The 13,821-nt window shown below is 35.4% G+C and overlaps 1 protein-coding gene across 4 annotated transcripts in view; it reads right to left on the bottom strand.

Moving 5' to 3' along the window:
* Window positions 1-13,821, bottom strand: part of LOC128552115 (uncharacterized) — a 59,936-nt gene that overhangs the window by 15,140 nt on the left and 30,975 nt on the right. Inside the window, exons 8-11 of one of the 4 annotated variants that reach the window (XM_053533131.1) lie at window positions 12,458-12,592; window positions 11,542-11,636; window positions 7,836-7,964; window positions 6,988-7,078 (exon numbers count right to left, since the gene is read on the bottom strand). In XM_053533131.1, coding sequence (XP_053389106.1) covers window positions 6,988-7,078; window positions 7,836-7,964; window positions 11,542-11,636; window positions 12,458-12,592 — 450 coding nt within the window. Of the gene's footprint in view, window positions 1-6,987; window positions 7,079-7,835; window positions 7,965-11,541; window positions 11,643-12,457; window positions 12,593-13,821 lie in introns of all 4 variants that reach the window. The other 3 variants (XM_053533130.1, XM_053533134.1, XM_053533132.1) reach the window with 3 other exon arrangements.

Genomic DNA, 13,821 nt, shown 5'->3' on the forward strand with positions numbered 1-13,821 from the left:
ATAAGGGGAGTCAATATTTTACAGGAAAGGAGTCACATTTTCTACAGAATAATGACCGGGGGGTCGTTATTCTATGGGGGTCGAAATACTTCATTACACCGGATATTGACCAGTCACAATACCTTCACTTTGTGCTCAGGTGAGTTAAAATCATTCAAAGTGCTTTTCACATGCGCAACTTGACTTGGTACCAATTATAACTAGAGCTATCACTTAAGTCGGCGAATGTACCCCCGCACGAACTGCCACAGTATGTTGCAATCTGACGCACACAAGATTGCATAATTTTATGAACAGTATGTATGACTGTATGATTGTATACAGTATAGTTACAAAAGACAAAGTCCCATAACTCTGCAGAATATTTATCTAAAAGTACGTAACTTGCACCAGGCTCAACTAGGGTTGGTACTTGTGTGAAATTTCATTAAATTTTGTGCAAGGGTTCGGAAGATGAGGTGCGCATAAGATTGCATATTCAGACTTTATGTACATAGTATGTTAACAAAAACAAAGTCCCGTAACTCTGCAATTTCTTTTTCTAAAAGAACCTAACATATCTCATGCATAACTACTGTTGTTACTGCTGATCCTTTGTGTGAAGTTTCATTCAGTTGTGTTCAGGGGATGAGGAGAGATGGTGTGCACAAAATTGTGTCTATGTATATTGTATAGTAACAAAAACATAGTCCCGTAACTCTGCAATATTTTTTTCTGAAAGAACTTAATTTGCCTTATGCACAACTATTGTTGTTACTGATCACTTGTGTGAAGTTTCATACGTTTTCAAGTGTATGAGGAGAAATGGTGTGCACAAGATTGTGTCCATTGTATAGTAACAAAAACAAACTGTGCAGACTTTTTTCTGAAAGCACCTAACATGCACCTTGCACAACTTATGTTGTTACTGATCACTTTTGTGAAGTTTCATAAAACTGTGTCAAGGAGATGAGCAGAATTGATTCGCACAAGATTCTTTGTTCGGACGTACAGACTGACAGACAGACAGGCGACCTGAAACTAACATATCTCCCCTTGCAACTTATCGGGGATATAATTACAAAAAATCTTGCATATAAGGACTGAGAAATAGCGCGGACATTTTTTTAAATATCGAGAAAAAACGAGCCAAGTTTGTCCTCGGTCGCTCACCAGAGCCATAACAGTGTAAACATGTTTCACCTAATCAATCAGTTTTTGACACCACATGGCCAAGTTTCAAACACGATCGAGGTTTCAAGGAGATAAACATTGAGACCAAGTTTCATGTAGATTGGATCAAACTAGAATGTGTCTGTAAGATACAGAGTGTGCCCCACTGGTACATTTGTCACAAATAGGGGGCAATTAATCAAATGTTTGCAGTCTTAAGGGGGTATAGCCTCAAACAATTTATGAAAAAGATTCATTATTCTAGGCCATATACCTTTTGAGTTATGAGAATAACAAACAAAGTATGCCCTATTTTGGCTATTTCAAAGGCAATAACTCTTCAATAAGCGCTAACTTTCAGAAGAAGAGTGCCTAGTACATTCCGAAGAAGAATGCTCAGTTTGCAAGGTCACATCATGATAAAGACTCAAGCAAGATTTCATGAATTTACATCAAATACGTTTTAGCTAGGTACATAATTGGGTGAAAATGTGCATTTTTTTACTATTTCAGGGGCCATAACTTTAAAAATAGGGGATGGAGCCAGTCAAAAATACACAAGTTGATATCATGATAAAGACTCATGCAAGTTTTCATTCATTTATATCATATACTTTTTGAGCTAGGTGCGTAAAAAAGATGAAAATGAGCTTTCTTTACTATTCCAGGTGCAATTACTCTGGAAATAGTTGCGGAGCCAGTCAAAAATAGGTAATGCGCAAGTTTATATCATGATAAAGGCTCATACAAGGTTTAATCAATTTATATCAAACACTTTTTGAGCTTTGCGCGTCACAAGGAAAAAGTATGCATTCTTTTTACTATTTCAGGGGCCATAATTCTGGAAATAGGGAACAGAGCCAGATGATAAAATATGAGGTGCACCAGTTTATTTTATGTTTAAGACTAAAGCAAGGTTTCATGAATCCAAATCAAATATTTTCTGAGCTAGGCGTGTCGCAAGGTGAAAATGAACAATTTTTATTAATTCAGGGGGCATAACTCTGAAAATAGGTGGTAAAGCCAGACAAAAAATAGGCTGTGCGCAAGTTCATACTATGATAAAGAGTCATGCAAAGTTTCATCAATTTATATAGACACTTTTTTAGCTAGGTGCGTCGCGAACTTCGGACGAACGGACACTAGGACAAGACAAAATTTATATGCCTCATCACACATGGAGGGAGGGCGCATAAATATTTATGCTAGAGTGTAGACAAGATTTTTCTTGGATTTATCCTAGTTACCTAATATTTTACCCAACTGGACTAGATTGTGATGGAGACAAGTATTCTGATCAACATTCATTTAGAATGGACCACAAAAGTGGTTTGGGTCCGGATTAAAATATGTCCATGATTTTATTAAAACAAACATTCTGACAAAGTTTCGTGAAGATTACAGCTTAAAAAATGTCTTTAGAGTGTAACAAGCTTTTCCTTTGATTTTACCAAGTGACCCAGTTTTTGACCCTTCATAACCCAGATTCGAAATCCCATAAGACTTTATGATACCAAACATTCTGACCAAGTGTTTTGAAGAGTGAATCCAAAATGTGGCCCCTAGAGTGTAAACAAGCTTTTATCTTGATCTGACCTAGTAACCGAGTTTTAGACCCACGTGACCCAAATAAAACTTTCCCGCGATTTCATTCAGACAAACATTTTTACCAAGTTTCATGCACATCAGATGAAAAATGCAGCCCAATGGCATACACAAGTTTTACCTTCGATTTGACCAGGTGCCCTGGGTTTTGACCCCAGATGACCATATTCGAACTTAACTTAGACTTTATCAAGAAGATCGTACTGATCAAATTCACGAATATCTATTGAAAAATGCAGCCCCTATTTCATACACATAGTTTCTTTTTTATTTGACCGGGTGACCTAGTTTTTGGCAACAGAAAACCCAGATTAAATTTTTTAATCTCGAAATCATCAAGATAAACATTGTTTCCAAGTTTCATGAAGATAAATGTTGCCTTAAGAGTGTTAACAAGCTTTTCCTTTAGTTTGACTAGGTGACCTAGTTTTTGACTCCAAATGGCATGGGTTCTCAAGACAAGCAATCTAACTAATTCTCGTGAGTTTCAAACTTAAAATGTGGTTTCTAGTGTTAACAAGATTTTCATTTGCTTTAGCCTAGTGACCTAGTTTTTCACTCCACATTATCCAAATTCAAACCTGGCCTAAAGATTATCAAGATAAACATTCTTACTAAGTTTCATATAGGGAGAGTCATAAAAATTTTAATGTGGTCTCTAGAGAAGTTAACAAGATTTTCATTTGACCTGGCCTAATAAACTAGTGTTTGACACCACATGACCCAGTTTCGAACTTGACCTAGAAATCATCAAGAAAAATGTTCTGACCAAGGGTAATGTTACTTATCCTGGGATGCCGAAGACATGTGTGAAGTTTGCAAGCATTTGGCCCAGTAGTTGTTAAAAAGCCTGCATACACGAGGAACTTTTGTGACACCGGTGTCGACGAAATGGTTATTACAAAAGCTAAACACCTTATACAAGTGTTTTAAATGTAGCCATTCAAAATGAAACCGAAATAAGTTTTGTATCACCAAAGCTATTCAGAAATGTTTAACAATACACAAATGTCAAACATGGCTCACTGACACATTTAAATCATTTACGATTATTACAAATTTTAACGCTCAAAACGAGTTCCTATATAGGGAGCAAAATACGCCCATCAAAGTCTGAGAATCATAGGTCAAAGCATTCCTAAGTTATTGGGCAGGAGCCAAACTGCAAACAGACGGATGGATGAAATAAAAGGGGAATTGGAGAAAAAGAGCGGTAGTGGGTTGCCATCCAGATCATCAGTAATATGAAATATTAAAGGAATTGACAGAATGTTAAAAATGTTTAATTAACTTAGAACCGTATTTTTTTTTATCAACGAGGGTTCTGTAAATTCAAGATGTGCTTGGGGTTAAAAAATGAAAACGTTCAAAAAGTTACCTATAGTAAATTATATAGAAATAATCTATACCACGAAAATTCGTCAACCAAAAGATACGTTATACAAAAAAAAAAATCTTCTATTTGCTACTAGCGTTAAGTTTTCACATATCTTTATAAAACAAACTGCAGGAATGAGAATCTATATCGTCTTTGTATTTACAAAATAAGTTTATCTGTAAGTTGTTAGTCTATATTCAGCACCAAGAGTGATACAAATAAGTTTGTATCATGAATAAAGGTTTTGACTTCATCAATGTACCCAGTATATTTCGTGATAAACGTGTCATTGATTCTGTGCCTAAATATCTCAGAAACTCCGAAGTTCCTATTATCTGTTATAAATATAAAACACCTGTAAGAAACGTTATATTCAATTACAATAAAACTGTTTCCGACTTAGATGTTCAAACAAATACCTCTTCTTACTGCGAATGTAAAAACTCAAAATTTTGCTATTCAGATGCAGGTCATGTCATCACTGGTAATTTTGATATTATTTAAGACAAACGTATTCGTAATTTATTCTTTAAAGGACCTAAATATAGAATTTCTTCAACTATTGATTTTGATGCTTGTCGTGGTCAGATTGCGCAATCCATCGAAACCTTCTGTGTTAAATGGTGTCGTCGTGAGAACGCTGATCCCAATGCATTAACGTCTTGGAAACGAAATATTTTTAACATCGTTGATTCTCGAGTAAATTTTATCAAAACAATGAACACCTACTTCCACCTAAGCCCAAGTTTACTTTAAGACATTTGAAAAAGGAAATCCAAGAATTTCATTCTAAGTATGTCTTAGTTCCAGCAGACAAGGCGGCCAACAATATTATCATCATTTGACGCGTACATTATATTAATGTTTTACAAAACGAACTAAATAGCATTAAAACTGATACATTGAGTCCTTCTGTTGAAAATAAGTTTGTCACTGATCACATCACTGAAGTTTCTAATTTAAAAGTTCGTATAGACGATCAACAAATTAAACTACCGACCATGTACTGGATTCCTAAATTGCATAAACAACCATATAAAGCTCGCTTCATCGCTAATTCAAGCTATTGTACAACTACAAATATTTCAAAACTATTAACATCATGTCTAACTGCTGTGAAAGCCCACGTGAAAAGATACTGCGATAAAGTATACGAAAACTCTGGTATCTACAGTCAGTACATACGATTTTTCTACTTTGTATACCACTTTACCACATAACTTAATAAATGACAAACTAACTGCCCTAATTCAAAAGACTTTTGCCAGAGAGAATGCTACATTTATCGCTTGCAATTTTGATAAAGCTTTTTTACTAGCAATATTATTAAACATTATACAATGTGGACCTGTGACGAAGTTTGTAAAGCCCTTTCCTTTTTATTGAACAACATTTACATCAGGTTTAGGAATGCAGTTATTAGACAAGTTGTTGGTATTCCCATGGGAACAAATTGTGCACCACTTGTCGCAGATTTGTTTTTATATTGTTATGAAAGAGACTTTATGTTGAACCTTTCTCCAGATACACAGGCAGATATTATAACTGCATTTAACAATACATCACGCTATCTGGATGATATTCTTAATATGGATAATCCGTTTTTTGGTCAATTGGTGGGTACTATTTATCCTAAGGAGCTTCAGTTAATTAAAACTAACAATTCGGATACTGATGCTTCATTTTTAGATTTACATCTCTCTATTTATGACAATATTATACATACCAAAATTTATGACAAGAGGGATGATTTTAATTTTAGTTTTGTAAATTATCCCCATTTGGATGGGGATGTACCTCAGGCTACATCTTATGGGGTATATATTCATCAATTAATTCGGTTTGCCAGAGCGTGTAGTCATGTCAAGCATTTCAATGAACGTAATCAATATCTTACAAGTAAACTTCAGCAAGGCTACCGTTATTACAAATTGCGTAAATATTTTGCTAAATTTTACTATCGTAATTCTGATTTAGTTTTAAAATTCAATAGTAATTTAAAGACACTTCTGCGAGAAGGTATTTCTAAACCCGTTTTTTATAGGGATGTGGTTTACAAACTTCATAAGATCTTGGGTCATGGTAATTTTCCAAATGTATTTGGAAAAATTATCAAACGTTTTATTAAAAGAGGTTACGACCCAACTGTTTTGAGACATACCGCATGTTTAGTGTTCAACCCGTTTACAGTTTGACACTACGCTTCCCTCTTTGATTGCGTCTGACGGAAGAGGGGGAGGACTCTATGATAAGCAGTTTTTAAATCCTACCAGGACTGAACTGTTTTGACATTTGTCTTCTTGCATGTTTCATCGGGCCCTTAAGGGTGTTTCTCTTGTTGCTCTGTCTTCTGAAAAGGCATTGAGTACATACGTTTTTGGTTCTTAAGGTTTGCTTTTTATATATTTATACACGAGCATTTTTGTGTTTTACATGCCATGCCTTTTTGTTTCCATTACGTGTGTAAGAGATTCACCTGGAGGGGATTACTTTTATTTACACTGTCCCGTGTCTTTGGAACATGGTGGGGTAAGAGTGAGGTTGGGTGCGCACCATTAACCGGTTTAAGCTCCCCAGTGGTGTTTTTGCCACTGACCGTTCCAAGGCGGTGCCCCACCGTGTTCCTTTGTTTGTTCATTTTGTCCTTGTGTGTTGGCTTTGTGTGTGTGTGTGTGTGTGTGTGTGCGTGTGTCTGCGTGTGTGTGTATGTGTGTGTGTGTGGTGCACGCGTCTGCTTGCTGGGGGTTTTATTTTGAGGAGGCTGCGTTTTTGGTGCGTGGCGTTCCCTGTTTGATATTTGTCTTTGTTTTTTTAGTTTAAAAGTATAGTTCTGTCTTTTACAAATTCTTTACCTTGTTTCCGTATCAAATACTCCTTTTCCTCCTCGCGATGATGACACATGCTATCTAGTTTGCCAGTCTGGCCTTCTATGTCTATATTACGCTGAAAAGATTAATGTAAAAGGTAATTAATTAACACTTTTTATGACAGAGATCAAATTCAAACTGTTGAAATCTTTCATCTTCGTCTTGACTGTCATCAAGCAATAAATTCTGACGTGTGATTTTGTCTTTGATATTATTACATTCATTTTGTTTCACATCAATGCAATCTTTTGCGTCTTGAAGGGTTTGTTCCAGTTTCTCAATTTCTTGCTTAGTGGAAGACAAAAATTCCCTGAACACCTCGATGTCCTTCTGTGTGGTGATGATAAAGCTATCGCGTTCCAACAATTAATAAAATATATTGCATATTTTAACATATTAAATATTTGTAACACATCTACATATTATATACGAAGAGGCACGTTCTGTTTAAAATAGCTTTACTTCAAGATTTTCTATATATCCAATTAAGTGTCTACTGCAAATTGAAAAAACAGATACCAAATTCCAGACAAAGCCGTTAGTTAATTTCATTAGTTACGATCACCTTTGTGCAAGCACAAAATTTTTTATCGAGGGTAAGTAGAGGCGCTCTATATAAGATTGTTTTGTGTTTCTATATTTTATTAAAGGTCTCCTAAATGTATGAAGTACACACGTTAAAATGTCAATTAGCAATTCTGCGCCTCTATATAAGATTGTTTTGTGTTTCTATATTTTATTAAAGGTCTCCTAAATGTATGAAGTACACACGTTAAAATGACAATTAGCAATTCTGTCATATATGAATTTAATTTCAAACTTGCTAAACATACCATTTTAACACTTCGGGCTGCCTGTTGAGTATCAAGTCTAACTTTCAGTTCTTTGTCATCTTCGAGAATTGACGTAATTCTATCAAAACGCTCCTCTACGCTTTGTTCCATTGTTCGTGAATCATGCATCTAAAGAATGATGAGGTATTTAATAATTTAGATCGTATTCTAACCTTTGTCACTCGAACGCATTCTAAAAACCCAAGACAAAATATGAAAGACTGTATTACGTTTCCTTAATACATATGTTACTATATATAGTAACAAAAATGAATGTGTTTTCAGCAGGTTATTGCTTTCACGCACTGATTATCACTTATCGGCCCGGGCCGAAAACTCATAATCATAATCCGCCCGGTGAACACGTGCGCGTGAAACCAGTAGCTACATAAAACGTCATCATAAACGTCATAAAGGTCACTGTTCTACACGTTAAACAGTTGTTTTTCGCAGAATTTCAATTCTTGGCTTAAAGTTAGTAATAAAACATGACATGCTCATATTTAGATCTACTTTGGAGCCAGAGTCCCGAGTTTCAACAGTGTTCAAGTATGCGTTGGAAAACAGCATGATTCGTACCAATGTCGACGAAGTTGAGGGTTTCTTCTCAGTGAAAATGCATGATTGCTTTTCATAAACATATATCCAGATATCCAGCTAGTCTAGAAATAAAATCGCAGGTTTTTTTTCTTTTTTTTTCTTCAAATTATGTGTTCTTCCACATTTTTAGAATGGCGATTAGTTGAGTTTGATAGATACATTATCTAGATCTAATCTACGAAGTTACTTTTTTAGATAGCTCCTGACCGACAAGAAATTCTGTAGATCTAATTTGTCTTAATGTGCAAGAATAAGTTTATTATAGTAAACTCACTTATGACCCCAAATTGCTTCCGGCTACGAACAAATACAGATTTTGAGACAAGAGTGCCCCAAACTATTTAGCCATTGAAATCTATCGACAGGAGTTGTTATTCTACCTTCCTTGAGTAGTGCATCAAAACATATGTATTAAAGACATTAATACACGCAAGAGTCTGGCCGGGAGGTGATAATCGGCCCGAAATTCATAATGGCCCTCGGGCCATTATTCATTTTCCGGACCGCTTATCACCTCCCGGCCCGGCTCTGTCGTATATTAACCTCTAAATAATAGTAATGGTACATGCTTTGCTCACTGTTAATTTTTCAGTAATAATTTAAATACCACCACATTAAATGGAACCTAAGTATACATGATTTACGTAGAAAAAAAAGAGAAATGCTAGTATCTGTTTGCTTTTTACACTAACAAGTTGACAGTAAAATTTACGAAGCGAAGATTTTGGTGTTTACAATCGGAACGTTTTGCTAAATTAATGCGGCAGTATGCACAGTACTGCTGTAAGTTTACAATACACCGTGTTTCGTCACTGCAAGATGTTTACTTTACAAGATCTGTTTATAATACATATATCCCAAATGCATAATTGTCTGCCTTATTTTCTGTTAAGGCAATCATTTTCGTCATGATCTTTAACCTATTCACTCTCGAACTTACATGGACAATTTACACGCACAGGCAACCATCGTATTAAGTTTGTGAATTGTAGGTCAAAGCCTTTTCCAGTCCCCAGGTTTCTGTAACCTTCACCGTTATGTTCTGACCCTCAGTAAAATAGGTGACATCTATGATTACAGAATACCTTCCTATCAAGTTTGAAAACTGTAAGGCTAAGTATAGTTTACTTATTGAGAGTAAAACGTTAAATATGTATCTTGATGTCACTGTAACCTTGGCCTTTGACCTATTATATAGCAGAGGTAACATCGTTTATTTATATTATGTTATCATATATATCAAACGCTAATATAATGTGAAACTAGAATTTAACCTTTCCATTACAGTTTCAGGTTTTAGTTCAGATGGCCCTATTGCGAAGTCTAGTGGAACTTTCAAACAGGACAATCCGAATTAATATCCGTGCCAAGTTCTGTCTACTTCGAGCTAGTGATTTCATATAAGATGTTGTTTAAATAAGATAGTCTAGGAAGTTAGTGTCTAAAGAAACTCACCCCAAGCATTTGCGTCCAGACGAACCAAAATATACATGTGTTTTAATTATATTTCTTCCATTAATTTCGCACAAAAATCTATCTTGAAACCACTTATTATTACTAAAGAGGTGAAGCAATCCAATATCGACATAAGAAGCCTTTTTGCGTCTGAATATCCCGGGACACTGATGAAACATTTGGCAAGCTCCCATGAACTTGTGCACCATCTCTGTATATAAGTATTTTTGACCCACTATATCGGATCTGAGCAAATAGTAATGGATATGTTCAAGAATAACCAACAAATAAACAAAAGCCTTTTGCATATTTCAAACCGACTGCTTACGAACCCTTCTCACATCTTCGGATTTTTTTTCGGAAGAATGCTCCGAAACGAGGATATAATTTATAAATAGATGCAAAACATATTTACAGCTCGTTTAACTGGGTCATCCGTATTGGTTTACTTATAAAATAGACTTGCCCGGTTTTTAGGTTGGTCAGGGCTACGGATATGTATTGTAATTTGCAACCGGAATATTTCTATAAAATGCTTCTTACCCTTCCGTTTGGATCCGTCCATGTTTACAAACACGTGTGTTTATTTTATGGACTGTAATATATGCTCCAACGAAAACGTGATGTTTATAGCATAGGGAATTCAACATTTTTGTAACTCACAATCTCTTCATGAAAATCATTCTTAATATACAGCTATACTACAGGTTTTCGGGTGGACAATTTAGGCCCTTCCCGAATAAATGTTTTCACAACTTTATCTGCAAATGTGTTCAGTCAATCTCTTTTCAGCATAGTTTTAAGAATATAGATTACACTGTAGAAACAAAATGAGGTTGAAATTTAACTAAAAAATACATTGATTTATGTATATATTGCTATATAAATTCAATAAAATTTTAGACATTAAACAAATTGTCTCAGCCTAATATATGTCACTGTCAGTATGAAACTAAAATCTTGTATATTTCATATTTTTTATGCAAATCATGTATAATTACCATAATGGAAATACAGAAGAATACAATTATTCTGTGGCGCGTCTTTAAACGGATATTCGTTTGAATTAATTTTAAAATCACGTGATCCCGAAGAATTTCCGACCGATTGTGGAAAATCGATAAACACGAAAGTAGGAAAAATGACCACCAATGTCAGTCTAAGAAAATGCAAAAAAAATCATTCGTTTCTCTGCACATGTTTTGACTTCAAAGGAATATTGTAAGGCATTTCAAAATATGTAAACTATTTTTAAGATTTATGTTTTATTATTTGTCTCTATGCGGCACCTTTAAGTATTTCTTCTCTAATAGCGTCACATATCCAAGTAGGACAATTCTTAGTATTTGATGCAGACAGTTACAATTTGTATTGCGTATTAGGCACCTTTTTTGCCAGTGTCTCTGTCTTTTTCAGATTTGTGCAGTGGCCTTAAAATTCTAAGACTGCACTAAATACATCGTGTTTTCGAATTGACAATATGAGCCGTGCCATGGGAAATGCGCAGTCTGGCCAGGATCTATGCTGTTCGCTTTCAACGCCTTTTGCAATTAGAGAAACTGTTGGCGAACAGCATGGATCCATGCTGGTCGAAAAGCCACTATGTTGGTTTTCCCATGGCACGGCTCATATGAAGAATTCTTCTGTGTACCTTTTGAACAATGTCGTCAGCAGGCCCTTTTAACCCTTCTTTAAGATATCTATATTTCCATGCTCTTCTAACTCTAAACCAGTTTCTGTCAGGCTCTGAAACTTGGAGAAAATCAAGAATTATTTTAATATTTAATGCAACTACTCCAGAGTAAAAAAGCTCATGGTGACTTTCATTTTGTTAATGACCATTAAAGAACAGTTTTAGTTGCGATGCAAAATTTCATTACATGTCCAGGTGTAAATCTGCATGTGACTTTGTCTCGTATATTTTTATAGGTAGTATTTTGACGATCGAACTAGAGCTCACATGTTTTAATGATTGTTTGACCACATTCTATGTAACGGTCAATGATATCTGAAATAATTTACGTTTTCGATCATTTTTTGTTATTTTTGCGGTTAGCAGGCATTTATATAAATGTTTTAATTATAATCTACATATGACTGTGCCTGCGTGCTTGAGTGCACGCTTGTGTGTTTATACACGTATATCCCCTTGTACAAGTTAGTACAATTTCAAAATCATTTGAGGTTGTGTAACGTTGTTACATGTAAAAATACTTTGTCATAAAAACATCACTCATTTACTGATACAGTTTAAATCTGCTTTCAAACAATTTTAAAGATATTGAAAGCGAAACAAAACATTCAGGCACGTGCATTTCGTCTGAAAAAAATGTATTAGGATCTTAGTTATAGCTATTGCCGTTGGCAGTTGTCTCATATGATGGAAGATTTTTTGCCATGCCGAGTTGTCATTTTGACGCAGTGAAGACATAAAAGCGCGATAATATGAAAAATTACTTTATAATCAATTGCATACTAAATAAAAGTAAAACGCATACAGTTTCAAATGAACAAATAGGAAAGGTTTGTCAATTTACGTTAACTATGTATAAAAATGAAAATCTCACTGTTCATTAACCCTCCCCGTTCTTCTGCACTGCTGTTGTATGTAGATTCCGTTTCAGATGAAGAACTACAGTGTGAATTTGAAATTGTTCTACATTCATGCCCCTTTGCCACATCTGGAACATCTGCCTGTCCATCTTGGTAAAATATGATTTCAATTATTTACAGCTGTAGTATTTGAGTATTTTTTTTTCAAATAGAGTACACTTATAGGTTAAGTAGATTGTTGTTAAAAACAGACTAAAAGAGGGACATATTGTTGGGGCAATAAGCTTAATGTTTTTTCTGCATGTAACCGCCATCATATCATTTAACTGTATTATACAGTTCATTAATAACGTCTAAGTAAACGATATGCGAGATGTAGTGGTTCTATAGATCTAGAAGATCAGCATACTGTCCTTTGAGCACATAATAATTATGTTTTTCCTCCATGCTAAAAGCTTAGTATGAAATTGAACAAATTTACTAATGACGCCTTTGTTGGTAGTGAGGGCATTTTGTCAATTCATGTACATGAACTTTGTGTTCAAATGATTACTCACACGTTAATCCATACACAATTTATTCTTGATGTTTTCAGAATTAAATTTAAAAATCATTGACAACCAAGCAGTACAATATACCAAGTTACCAAGCAGTACAAAGAATTATATATATCAACTGAGGGGCAGTGAAACAAAAACTATTAGTTTGGGGTCAAGATCGTGTGCGTGCGTGCGTGCGTGCGTGCGTGGTGCGTCTGTGCGTGCGTGCGTGTGTGTGTGCGTGCGTGAGTGATCGGGGTTTAGCGTCTTTTTCAACATTTTTTCATATTAATCAATTGATGGGCAATGAAACAAAATCCTTTAAGTTTTGGGCCTAGATGGTGCGCATATATGCGTATGTGTATGTGCGTGTGCGTGTGCGTGTGCGTGTGCGTGTGTGTGCTTGTGCATGCGTGTGTGTGTGTGCAGATATGTTCGAGTTTAGCGTCTTTTTCAACAACTTTTCACTTATATTAACGACAATGTCTGCTTGTTGCAGTGAGCAATACACCCTACTTGTAGTGTTGCCTCACTGGAATATCATACCGTAGACATGTAACATGATGCCCACTCTGTCGCATTATTTGACACCGGGCTGACCAATGACTAATGCTAAGCGTCGAGCGAGAAGGTACTAGTACCTATTTTCACGTCTTTGGGATGACGCGACCGGGGAGCGAAACCACAGCGGACGCTTAACATAGTAAATGTTTAGCATTATTTGCGTAAGACGTTATAGACATGACACAAAAATAATTAAAGCCATGATACGAATATAGTTGAAATCATTGACCCCAAGTGAGACAATGATTGTTTAGACAGGTTTCTCAGTTTTGCTC

Source organism: Mercenaria mercenaria, unplaced genomic scaffold (genome assembly GCF_021730395.1).
Source record: "Mercenaria mercenaria strain notata unplaced genomic scaffold, MADL_Memer_1 contig_2057, whole genome shotgun sequence".
Taxonomy (NCBI): domain Eukaryota; kingdom Metazoa; phylum Mollusca; class Bivalvia; order Venerida; family Veneridae; genus Mercenaria; species Mercenaria mercenaria.